Raw genomic sequence first — 12,515 nt, forward strand, 5'->3', positions numbered from 1 at the left:
TCTCTTGGCGGACTTCCTATTTTTTTATATCTGCCTTGACAGTAGTGTACTAATCTTACAAGTTTTTTTTATTCGCTCGTAAAAACCTCGTTGGGCGTTCCCTGAGCAATTGTGAAACTGATAATGTTACGTCAGTGCATGCCGTCCAAACCACAAGTTTTAAGTTGCTCGAAAGTGAAGGTTGCGTTAGTTTGTTAGTCGGCCTGGCCATGGAATCGGATGCTATCGCTAATGGATCGGAATTGCCTCGGGAGTCTATCGAAAATGAGGATACAACAAGGTTTGATAAAATTTGTTTTATTTGAAATTACAACATTTTCATAACTCTTGGCAATTATTTAAAGTTTGGCGAATATTCCTGGAGACTTTCCCGATTATGATATGGACCATCGCCGTAGAGGAATAGCTTGCATTTTCAACCACGACAAGTTCCATCAAAAGACGTGGCCGGCTGACCGAATCCCCTCCGATCGCCCGGGTTCAAGTAAAGATAGAGATGACCTCAGTCGAACGCTGAGCCAGTTGGATTTTGAAGTCAAACCTTTCGATAACCTTACGGCAGCTCAAGTTCGAAAAGAAATTGTGAAACGTAATAGTCAAAAATTTTTCTTTTGTTTCCTTAAAAAAGCAGTTGATCTGATCGCAGTATTCTTTTTGTGTTATTTCAGTTGCGGAAAAAGTCGATCACACCGACCACGATTGCCTTTTGGTCGTTGTGATGTCGCACGGCCAAGATGGCAAAATATGCGCGTTCGATACAATGTACGACGTTGAAGATGTCTGGATGCCTTTTAGTTCGTGTGCCACGTTGGCCGGCAAACCCAAACTATTTTTCATCCAGGTGTTTTATTTGATTAATTTTTAGAAGGAATTCAATGTTATGCTCTTCACGTTCAAAGGCTTGTCGAGGATTCGATGAACAGGAGCCATTACGAGATGGCGGGACCAAAGTGAGTTACTCGTCAACGACCATTGATGGACCCGGCGAGTATTCCATTCCGACGCAGGCCGATTTCCTGTTTGTTTATTCCACGATTCCAGGTATTAAAAAAATAAAAAAGGCCGGTTCTTTTGTTTAGTCAGCAAATGCCAATCCTGCGACCTTGTTGACAGGCTATGGATCGTACCGTTCGGAAAAATACGGCGCAGTATTTATCCAAGTTCTCTGTGATGTTCTGTCACAACGAGGGCGACGTGACGATTTGATCTCCATGATGACTGTCGTTCTCCGAAAAGTGGCTGTCGAGGAAATATATGTGAAGGAAGAAGTGAAGAAAAAGATCGAAGAATTATGTCAGATGCTGTGTTTCACCTCTCAACTTATCCGTCAGGTTTATTTTCCGCCAAAACCCACAGTCAGTACACCTGCAAAGCGCTGCTGCCTGTCGTAATTAGTTTTATTTATTTTATTTTATTCGATATCCCTTCCAACATCCTTAAAGCAATTTTACCGAATAAACGCGTCGTTTACGCCCACCGCGTACGTAGTTACCATGTTATCACTTTGCGCTTTGTTTAATCAAAACACCTTGCCCACGCAGGAATACACCATAGGCCAGCCACAGTATCTCGTATTCGACTTAATGTTTGATTAGATTTTTTTATCAAACGTACAGTGATAATGCTTGTTTCAGCTATAACATGATATCAGTAGAAATGGTTTAATCGGACGCAGACGACACGACAGAGAAGAAAATGGATTTAACCGACGCAAATCCTGTTGGAAACCAACTTCAAACTCCAGTTCAGGCTCCCAGGTTTGACTTTTCCTCAATCGTTTTCTTGCTGACTTTTGATCATTAATTCATTATACATTTACAATTTTACAGAAGGAAGACAAGTCGGGCTGAATGCCCAGTTGATCGTGATTCGCCCGTGTACAACATGAAACACCGACGCCGAGGAAAAGCTTACATTTTCAACCACGAATGTTTCGATCCATCGTTGGGGCTGAAGAGGAGATTCGGATCAAGTACGGACGTTTCGAATCTGCAGATTGCATTATATGGATTGGGTTTCCAGGTGTTTGGTTTCAACGATCTTGGAGTATGTGACGTCCGTAAAATTATCCAACAACGTAATTTTGGTTTGCATTTCCTCGTTCTGTACAGTTAATTAATTAATTTTTATTTTATTTGTCAGTTGCAAACGAAGATCACAGTGAGTGTGATTGCGTCATGGTCGTTGTACTGTCACACGGCGAGAACGGCAAGATTTACACATACGACTCGGTTTATCACTCGGACGAGTTATGGTTTCCGTTTACCTCTGACAAATGCCCATCTTTGGCCGGAAAGCCCAAACTGTTTTTCATTCAGGTAACAATAGCTATTGTAATCATATTTACTAATTGAAAGAATCCAGCCTTTACTGTGTTTCTTACAGGCATGCCAAGGAAGCAAAATGGATAAGGGAACACTGATGCAATGCGACTCGGCCATAGAGAGGGATTCTGTCGTTGAGGAATACTCCATTCCAACATTGGCGGATTTTATGATTGCATATTCCACCGTTCCAGGTAATGATTGAATGAAGCCCTTGAATTATATTCAAATGAATAACATTTTCGCTATAGGCTACGCGTCTTGGCGCAACACCGAGAATGGCTCCTGGTTCATTCAATCCCTTTGTCACATTTTTAAAGAGTATGGTAAGTATGAAGATTTGCTCTCGATGATGACCATGGTCCTGTTAAAGGTTGCAACTCTCGGCAAGGGTTACGCGCAAATACCGTGCGTCACTAGCCAGCTCATCCGTCGCGTTTATTTCTACCCGAAAATGAACGTTTGAAGCCCCCTCCCCCATGGTACTTATACACATCTTTATTGCACGTAAATGTGATAATAAATCTTTAATTATTCTGAAACATTTGAACTTATACAAGACATTCTAGCGTGCCTTTGAGGGGGTTTTTTCTTGGAAGTGAAGTAGAGTTTTCGGGTGAGCATGGTGGTTAAGGATGGGATCTGCTTATCACCGAGTTCGTTTGCGAAGGAAATGGCGACTTTTCTTTGGACGGTGGTCATGATGGAGAGGAAGTCATCTTTGCGGTATTCTTCAGACGACAAAACGTCACAGAAAGCTTCAAGGAACCATGTTCGGTAGGAGGTGAAGTCTGCCGTGCAACAAAATGTCATTTTAAAAGCAATAGAGGTAAGTTGGCTATCAGCTAGTGTTTTAAGTACTTGAAACTGTAGAGTTTGCGATTAAAAAATCTGCATGTGTTGCCATCTTGAACGGCTCACTTTTATGTCCGTCGGTCTCGTCGGATGAGCTAACGCGATGAGAAGAGTGCTTTGGGCGAGGAGTCAATGAAGTTCCAAAATCAGGACTGTTTCCTCGACACGCTTGAATGATGAAAATCTTTGGTTTCCCAGCGAGACTGGGGCATTTGTCCGATGTAAAAAGCAATCTCAACGGATCTGGATTGTAGTGCGTGTCTTTTGCGTACAATTTGCCGTTGTAACCGTGAGTCATGAACACGAACAGAATGCAGTCGCTGTTCCTGTGATCTTCCTTGGTGGCCACTGCAAGACAATTTAGAAATAGAGAGAATTATTAAGTATTCATATTTAAGAACTAGGGTCCTTCAATCACTTACATTTTGTGATTTTCTTCTCGATTTGTTTGTAAGTCCAGTCTTCGCAGACGCAAACGGTGAATTGCAAGTCATTCAAAACATTTATCAACTTGTTGAGCAAATCTTTGTCATTTTCTCGTGGCGTTAATTCCAAGTTGGAATCGAATTTTTCGTGGTGAAATATGATTGCGTCACCACGTCTCTTGTGCTCCATGTTGTAGCAAGGGGAATTTTTATTCACCGGCGCGCGGATGTATGGGTGATCCGTGCATTCTTCACTTTGAATGTCTATTTCCGGTCTAACATTTAATCTTTACTGTAATTTGAATCTTTTATCCAAGAAAGTTTTTTTTTTTTTCAACTGTACTTACTGTTGAGATGGTGCTGTAAACGGCTCGTTTATCGTTGCCTCTGCGGTAGAGAGTGGTTGAGCGTCTATTTCGTCATTTGAATTCATTTTGAAGTAGATTAGTTTCAACAAGAGATGCACCAAATAAAAGACCTAAACGGACTAGAGCACTTGCAAGGCAAAACCGACAAGCCGGCAGTGTGTTCAATAAACTTAGGCTCTCAAATGATTTTGTGGTCATTTTTAGTCGTGTCTTATTTTCTTATCTGCACCTAATGTAATATTTAGCCTTATCCGCGGGTGTAGTCTTATCGTTATCAGATACATTTTCTTTTCCTCCTACATAGGCACGTTCTCGTTGATTCCATTCACGAGATTCTTGGTAAAATGAGAGCACTTTATGTCTTACCTAATCTAATTTATTTAAACTACATTAAAAACTCAAAATTACTTATTGTTTTCGAGTACGTGTATTAATGTACTGGAATGCATCATTTCTGAGAAGCAACAAACTGGATGTGACAATAACAAAAGGTATTAAACTTCAACTATTTTTGACCATTTGTTTTAATAAAAAAGGCTATTGGATACTAAACTTATAGACGATGGTGCGGCGATAGTCAGATCCTGGTCGAAGGACGGAATCTGGGAAATTGGGCTGAAAAAAAAAATAGTTTTACATATGTTCATTCATTAAGATCTAATTGTTGATTTAAAATGTAGATAAGATTATACCTGATTGATGGCATTGGGGAAATTTTGAGGTTCTACGGCCAAACCACCATGCCGTGTATAAACAGTGCCATTCTTCCCTACCAAAGAGCCATCGGTCGGCAAGAAATTGCCCGTGTAAACTTGGAAACCCGGTTGATCACTGAATATCTCCAATAGCCGCCCGGATTCGGGGTGCCAAAACTTGGCCGCTAAAGGAATTGTGTTGCCGAATTTAACGTTACTTTCGCTGACTACAAAGTTGTGATCGTAGCCTCCTCCGGGAACTTGCTGAATGACATCTCCCAATCGCGTCTCTGACCTTAAATCAAAAACTGTATCGTCCACCTTGGCCAGCTCTCCAGTAGGAATATTTTTCGAGTCAACGGGTGTGTACTGGTTAGCAAACAATTGAGCTCGGTGATTGTAAAGTTGTTGACTTCCAGCGTCATGTCCGGCCAAATTGAAATAAGAATGATTGGTGAGATTGACGGGTGTTGGTCGATCCGTCAGCGCATTGAATTCCACGATTAACTCGTTGGAATCCGTTAACCTACGTATACGTATTCGCCGAAATATTCACAATCACGTGTTGAATTATAAGAAACTTGGCATATTTACTTGTAGGTGACTTGAGTGTACAGATGCCCAGGATAACCTTCTTCCATATGCGGGCTGGAGTAAGTGAAAGTGACCCGCCCGTCTAGGTGAGCATAAGCTTGCCAAATTAATTTATCAAAGCCCATATTCCCTCCGTGTAAATGATTATCCCCTTTGTTTATAGCTAACTGATATTCGACTTCATCTAAGTGAAAACGACCTTGGGCTATTCTATTAGCTACACGTCCAACAGTACACCCGAAATAGCGGTTATGCGACGACAGATACCCTGCAATTTTTAAAAGATATAGTTACAAATAATGATGGGTGGAGGAGTGAATTGATATTCAAGGGGTTTGTTGCACTTTCACTTACCATCTATGTCATCAAAACCCATCACGACATCTTGTAGCTGCCCTTTCTTGTCGGGAATAAATAGGTGAGTAAGAGCAGCACCATATGTTATTAACTGCACCTTAACTCCATGCAAGTTGGTCAACGTGAATTTCTTCACAGATTGGATTCCGTTCGAGGTTTGAATCGTACCGAACGTTTCCTGTGTCACTTGTGTCGAGAAGGTATTCATGTTACTAAACAACTTTGTAAAAGAAACTTTCAGACATAAATGTAGACGTGTCTGCTGAGCAGGAGAACAGAACAACAGACAAAATTGTACGGGTATCGTTATCTGGCTGCAGTAGAATGAGATTCGGTAAAATAGCTGAGGAGTAACCCCATCTATTGCTCATTATATGTAACAAAAAACTTGCGTAACAAAGATGGGAACGTTATTATACTTAATCTCCAGCATGAATGCATTTGTAGTTTACTTGACGACATTTCAAAGCCATTTAAAGGCGGATCGATGTAAATAAGGTTTCGTAGTTATCTCGTAGAACGTCATTATATACCTTACTGTTCACATCTTTTCCTACATTTATTCATCCATTAATTTCTGTCTGCGTAAAAAAGAAAGTTTTCTACGAAGTGTTATCTAATATTTTCCCACGAAAAAAACGCTTCCGTAATCCGCATCTGCTGATTCTCCATTTCTCCATACCAACGTCCCTGTCCTTTTGGCCCAACGGTTTGGCAATGATCAAATAATCAAATGTCATGGCAATTTCCAATGGTTTGGCATTCTTATGCGGCCTAGACCGAAACAAATAAATTCATTTTGTTACAAGTAGTCGATTTTTTTACCGCTAGATGTCGAATAACAGTGCGTAGGCAGTATGCTTCTCAATCGGCGCCATTGATCAGGGCAGCAAGAACACGTCTCATCTTAAGCTCAAGAAAAGTCCACGCAATGCAGTAGTGTGTACCGTTAAAAAATTCGCTTTTAAATCGGAATGTTTCGGTGGTAAGTTAACGAAGAATGTTTTTGAGAATAGAATGAAATGTATATCTTATCAATATTTTATTAACTATGAATTGTTGTTCAGGTGTTTCGATCCGATGTGCGTCTGTTCTCAAATGGGTTTCTCTTTTCTTTGTTCATTTCCACGCAGCTCTTCTCTATCAAAGTTCTTGGTTCAGTATCATCAAAGGCTGGAGTTCTGAGCCATAAAGAATGACATTTGTTTACAGTTCAGACGCAAATGTTTGCAATTATGGAGTCAGGATTGGTAGGTCATCTTCACTCAACCATTATTCAATATGTTTCAAAACTTTCAACTTCATTTTCAGGTGTCATTGCCTTTTTGGCCAAGGCTACATCACTAGGTGGAAAGTATTTCTTCCCACAAATGTCTTCAGTGCGAACTAGATACCACTATGTTTTTGATGACCTTGCTACTCTGTAAGTAATGCAGCTTCTTCTACTAAAGTAGAATCTGTTTTCCAATTATCTGTTTTTGTGATTTAGTATTTGGTGGATATATATATATACCTTTATGGGGTGGGTTTAATTTACCTTACTAGTCATTGCGCCAAAACTATTAGCTCAACTGCAGCATTCCAGCAGCAAAAAGTCCAGGCTTCACAAAGTCCAAGGCTGCTTTGAGAGTTGGCGGCAACAATTTGAGATTTGCAATTGCTTTTTCATCAGTCAGTTAATCTAAGTTCTGACCGTTTTTTTCATCTGACTTTTTTTTCACTCTTTATTAGCAGATTAAAATACAAGTTTCATCGCCATCTATGATTCACATTTACAACTACTGATTTGGAACAATAAGTCTTCGTTACGCAAAACCGCCGCCATTTTTTTCGAGTACTGATTGAAAGAGGTTCGTTAGATAATCCGTACGGCGTATTTCCCTTCCTCACATTTTTCTCCATAAAAATGGTATTTCCCGTTTGGATTGTTAGATGTTACTGAATTTTAATTATTTTTGTGTGAATTTAGTTATATTGTGTGGTAACCTAACCTAGCCTATAATTTCTACTTGGAAATTCCAGCTGATCATGTGGCCCGAGCATCTGTACATTTTGCCAAGATGTCGTCCCTTTTTCCTGTACGTACCGGCTGTACGTTTTCTAAGAAACACTTAAGAACAAATCAGGTAAATATGTTTAATTTTCTAACCGTGAGACTTAGTTAGTTGGTGACTATGTCTTAACTTTCCTGTTGAAGAACTTTTGTTGCCTACCTTGGAAAGGCTTGATAGCTGTAGGTTCCTTTGCAAAATTTAATCCGAAGGATGTGTAGTTTAACTTCTGTCATTTTTGTTTTTGTTATTTGAGACGCTGTGTCCTTGATAGTAATTGTTTTTTTGTGATAGACAGTCTGGTAAAGTTTGAGCTTTTTCATTGCTGCCCAATGACACACATGGATTTTATGCAGCCAGCTGGAAAAGGTTGTTCCTCTTACTACCTATACTGCTATGTGTTTCGTCAAATGAAGAAACATGAACAACTGAAGTAATTATTTCAATCAACTTTCTAATTGTCTGGCTGATTCAAAAAGCTTTCTAACTGACACTGAGAGATTTTATAGTTAAGCTATATTTGTGTCATTTTTGTTATCGTCACATGATAATTCACTGCTTGATAGTATTTGATTTTTTAAAAAGCAGGATTAACATCCAGTTAAAGTTTTAGCTTCTCTTTCTTCTTTGTTGTAGTTCAATCACACATTTTGTTTTTGTTTCAACAAAAGCTATCAGATATTGTTTTCAGAATATTTAGTTTAACTAAAACTACATAACAAGTCATTAATTTGCCTTTTCATACAGCAGTTCCATTGATTTGATGCTGAAGATAAATTCATTTCATTTCGGTTGCAGGTTTATCGTGTATGTTCGCGAAGTTGCTGTCCGCTGTGGTACGTTGTTGCAGCGTATGCTGGTGATAGATCTTTCTGCATCAAATTCCCTTGGTGCTGGTGTCGTGTTACCGAAGTTGCATTATTATTTTGTTAAATTGTCATCGTGACTATTGCAGTTTACCGTTTATAAGTTCAGAAGCAACAAAAACAAATATGGGATGTTTATGTCAAACAAATAATAAACATGTTTTCGGGATTGGGAAAGGAAAGTGGAGGATGTTGGAGGGGGGGGGGATATTTTAAGTTTGGATACAAAAGTATTTAATTCATAACCCTATAAACATATCCCTACCAATTAATCTAAACCCCACTAACACATCTACCAACCCTAAAATTTGTACCTTAAACCACATAACCTAATGTTAAACCCTATCAATGTGATGTCTGTAATAAACAAAAATTTTAAAACATAAAAGATAAAGGTTTTTTATTATTTTTTCGAAATGTGCAAAAAATTCAATAAACAGAGCGACCGGTTCAAAACGTTTTTCTTCTGCACGAGTTTAAACGCAACCCGCCACCACCGCTGCGGCAATGAGACAAAAAGCGATGGTTAAGTTTTGCAGAAATCTGCGTCAGTCAGGTTACAAGTTTTTCAAATTCAATAACTTCAGTCGAATTTTGCATCTAGTCTATTAGTGCAAATAACGATCCTATGTGTTTGGTAGTTAAGAAGATGGTTGTTTAAAAAACAAACAATGGTGAGTTTTTTTGGCATCTCAGAACACCCCATTGTTTGTTTCTTAAACAACCATTTTCTTTACTACCAAACACATAGAATCGCGATTTGCACTAATAGATTACATGCAAAATTCTACGCGAGTTGTTGAATTAGAAAAATTTGTAACTTGACTAACGCAGATTTGCGCAAAAAATAAACCATGGCTATTTGTTTCATTAGGTAGTGGATGCATTGTTTAAACTCGCACATGCTGTTATAGGAAATGTCTACGGCCCCCAGAGATATTTATCTGGACCGAGAAGAAGAGAGAAGTACGAGGCAAGTTTTACAGGGGAGATGTAGTCATACTAGGCTTCCGGGTTAGACTCATGACCCTCCAAAAGTTTTCATCGGATCATGCGCCTTCCAAGTCCCCGTTCGACCAGAGCCCTCCCCTCCTCCTGGTTTCACAGCGGGTGAGTGACCACCGGCGGGCGTTGGTTAGCGGTTAGTTAGGGAAACGGGGCCACTGAAAAGAAGGGAGCCCAGATATGCACTTGCCATTTATCTAACAACTACACAATGTATCAGTCTTGAATTGCAGCATTCTCTCATTGATTTTCACCAGTGGATGAAGTCCATGACTATAGCAGCAAAGGATTCCCCTGTAAGCAGAATAAACATTTATTTGGATGACAATAATATTCAAACAAGATTGTGGCGACAGAAACACAATACCTCAAATCAAGGGGGCCCATCCCGCCCATGTAAGGAAGTAAGAAGAGAGATTCAAGGGGTAGCAGCCAACAGGTTACCAAACAAGGAACATTACTTCTCGTAAAGTCTGTCATGCAAATTTAGAAACATGTGGTTTAGAACCTATAAATAAAAAGAGAAAAATAAGTCAACTTGTTTATAATTTGTGTCATCAATGTGCTTGACGTCTATAATCTAAAACAAAAATAAATAGTATACACTCGAAATCGTCTCTTAAACATTTTAAAATAGACTTAAGTGCAGATCAATACTTTAAATACTCACCAAACTTGACAACACACTTTACAGTAACTCCCATAAATGTTTTCAAAATTGTGCAAAATAAAGTAACTGAAGTTGGTGCTTTTGACAGCTGAAAAACGATCTAAGACTTTGAGTGTGCTACTATCTAGCGTCCAAACCAGAAATGTCTATAAAACCAAAACGATCCTGCTCTAGCTCATCGACACTCAACTGAATTGAAATGAAATAACAAACAATAACAAATAAAAAAAAAAAAATCGAAACTTACATCATCGTCGTAAAACCGCCATAACAGATTACAAACGATCTAAAGATCAAAACCCCGTGATGTGTTGAGAGATGAGAGCATGGGTAGTAGGAGTCAGCGAGGGCCGAGGGGTGATAGTTGACCAGCCGTCGGTTGGGTAGTCGAATTACGCTAGACGCGTAGCTGGAGTAGGCACAACTCCCCCATGCCTCGAGGCGACGGAAGGATGGCACGCATGTGAGCATTCAGCACGTCAGTCAGTCGTCACTGATCTCTGACTGTTCGTACCTAAATAAAGACAAAAGAATTCTTATTAAGTGACATGCCAATAAAAGTTACATAATACATATAGGCACATTGATCTGATTTTTCAGCTCAAACATTTAAAGTTGCAATTTTTAAAACTTAAAAACAAGCTTGCAATATTAAGAACTATGCACAGAACAAAGCTCACTTGCTAGTCTTAAAAAAACAATTCCGGAAGTAGACCGGAAGTAACCACAGCGCCTCAACCATTGAGCTGTCGTCAAATTAAACCACATATTCGTGATCTCCATGAAATTTGGGGTCGATTAGATGTGATTTAAACGAAATCCAAAATTTGGCCAAAATCGAGAATTTTCCTGAACTATAGTTCAGGAAAATTTTCAAAACCGGAAGTACGAAAACGCACAAATAAAAACATGAACTTTACCACAAATTCGACGAGGATCACGAATATGTGGTTGTTTTGCTCCTCGAATGAACATTTACTGAACTACTGACTGAAATGAGCAAACCGGAAGTAGAAAAAAAACACAATATGAAAAATCTAACAAGTGAACTTTGTTGGGGGAATAGTTATCGTCAGTTATCACTAAATATTTCAACAAAATAACAGTCGATAAATGTTTAAAGAGATGTGCAAAGTAACTGAAACTGACTGTTTTGACAGCTGCAAATTTTCAAAAAGCCATCTAGCGTTAGAAAAAAGAAACGTCTAAGTAAAACTTCCCCGTAAGAAGGGCCTGATTTTGGAAACTATTACACAGACAGAGTCTAACGCAACTAAAGACTATTGGTAGATAACCTACGAAAATAATTCATTTGTTGGGTACCTGGGCATAATCCCGTGGTGAGTGACTATAAGTGTGTCACAGCGGGCGGAAGCGACCACTGAAGTGTTCTAACTCGCCAGTGAAGCAAGAAAATTTGTGTAGCAGCAGCATCAGAAGCAGTGAAGTTGGATGAGCGTACATCGCGAAGATAAGGATGGAGCAGAACTTTGGTGGAAGTCACTCTTCTGTCATAAACAAAGGCTAGCGTAGGCTCAAAGATCTCCGTGCCAGGAAAACACAATTCCAATAAAGAAACTGCGTTGTAGATTGACATTGGAAGTCGACTTGCGATCTCATGGACGTCACAAATAGTGCTGTAAAAAAAAGTTGAAAATTAAAAAGAAGCTTTAACAAAAGAAAAAAAATCAAATGGAATTCACCTTAAAGATGTGTGTATCTTGGAAACGAGCTATTGTAACACAAACAAGCCATTTTCACCATTACCTAAATCAAGAATAAATAGTTAACTTATTTTACTTATGTGGTACAATGATTGAACTTACATACAGCAAAATGTCTCGAGGAAGCCGTGTTTCTAAGACATTCATCCATCTATGCTACAGCTAGATGGATTTCAATGGCAAACAGCAGATACAAAGTATGAATCTAAACAAATACGACATGAGATCTTTCATCAATACTGTGACACAGATTATTTTCAATGTTACCTCCATTATTTGGTTGAAACACTCAGCAGCAGAACACTTGGTTTTCACTAGGATGGCTGTTTTCCATATTAAACTTGTAAACCGATAAAATCCTAGTTCATTTTTTTCAGATTTGTGAATGAAATCTTCAATTGCAATACACTTTCTATAAAGTTTGAACTTTGATGTCACAACGAACGAACAGTAACTTCTCAGTCAACATCCAAAACTAATTTCAGAAAAGCAGAGTAGCAGACGTTTTTTTAAATAGCGGCGTTGCCAATTTACGCAACTCGACCGTCTAAAAACATATTTTTTTCAAAAATCAAAGATAA

At 39.0% G+C, this 12,515-nt stretch overlaps 4 protein-coding genes and 1 long non-coding RNA gene across 7 annotated transcripts; 2 read left to right on the forward strand and 3 right to left on the reverse strand.

Annotated features, from left to right (window-relative positions):
- The first annotated feature begins 100 nt into the window (after positions 1-100).
- On the forward strand, positions 101-1,476 carry LOC124188687 (caspase-1-like). The gene is made up of 5 exons (XM_046581495.1): positions 101-280; positions 345-589; positions 669-841; positions 900-1,041; positions 1,114-1,476. Exons 1-5 carry the CDS (start codon positions 210-212, stop codon positions 1,389-1,391), a joined length of 909 nt encoding a protein of 302 aa, XP_046437451.1. The 5' UTR covers positions 101-209; the 3' UTR covers positions 1,392-1,476.
- LOC124188689 (caspase-1-like) lies at positions 1,329-2,897 on the forward strand. Its single transcript, XM_046581497.1, has 5 exons — positions 1,329-1,757; positions 1,830-2,077; positions 2,143-2,318; positions 2,386-2,518; positions 2,576-2,897. Exons 1-5 carry the CDS (start codon positions 1,696-1,698, stop codon positions 2,788-2,790), a joined length of 834 nt encoding a protein of 277 aa, XP_046437453.1. The 5' UTR covers positions 1,329-1,695; the 3' UTR covers positions 2,791-2,897.
- On the reverse strand, positions 2,807-4,233 carry LOC124188684 (caspase-1-like). Of its 2 annotated transcripts, none has more exons than XM_046581491.1 (4): positions 3,952-4,233; positions 3,602-3,879; positions 3,186-3,527; positions 2,807-3,115 (listed from the first exon to the last, which is right to left on the reverse strand). In XM_046581491.1, exons 1-4 carry the CDS (start codon positions 4,035-4,037, stop codon positions 2,856-2,858), a joined length of 966 nt encoding a protein of 321 aa, XP_046437447.1. In that variant the 5' UTR covers positions 4,038-4,233; the 3' UTR covers positions 2,807-2,855. The 2 variants fall into 2 exon arrangements, with proteins under 2 accessions (XP_046437447.1, XP_046437446.1); XM_046581490.1 differs by having other exon boundaries at positions 3,602-3,891.
- A 150-nt stretch (positions 4,234-4,383) lies between these two features.
- On the reverse strand, positions 4,384-5,957 carry LOC124188683 (galactose mutarotase-like). The gene is made up of 4 exons (XM_046581489.1): positions 5,616-5,957; positions 5,262-5,529; positions 4,665-5,193; positions 4,384-4,587 (listed from the first exon to the last, which is right to left on the reverse strand). Exons 1-4 carry the CDS (start codon positions 5,824-5,826, stop codon positions 4,510-4,512), a joined length of 1,086 nt encoding a protein of 361 aa, XP_046437445.1. The 5' UTR covers positions 5,827-5,957; the 3' UTR covers positions 4,384-4,509.
- A 3,733-nt stretch (positions 5,958-9,690) lies between these two features.
- On the reverse strand, positions 9,691-12,408 carry LOC124188693. 2 transcript variants are annotated; one of them, XR_006872449.1, is made up of 7 exons: positions 12,202-12,408; positions 12,041-12,139; positions 11,914-11,977; positions 11,534-11,847; positions 10,458-10,724; positions 9,908-10,048; positions 9,691-9,834 (listed from the first exon to the last, which is right to left on the reverse strand). It is a non-coding gene; the product is annotated as an uncharacterized LOC124188693 (long non-coding RNA). The 2 variants fall into 2 exon arrangements; XR_006872448.1 differs by having other exon boundaries at positions 12,037-12,139.
- Between the last annotated feature and the right edge of the window lie 107 nt (positions 12,409-12,515).

This window comes from Daphnia pulex, chromosome 2 (assembly GCF_021134715.1).
Source record: "Daphnia pulex isolate KAP4 chromosome 2, ASM2113471v1".
Classification (NCBI taxonomy): Eukaryota; Metazoa; Arthropoda; class Branchiopoda; order Diplostraca; family Daphniidae; genus Daphnia; species Daphnia pulex.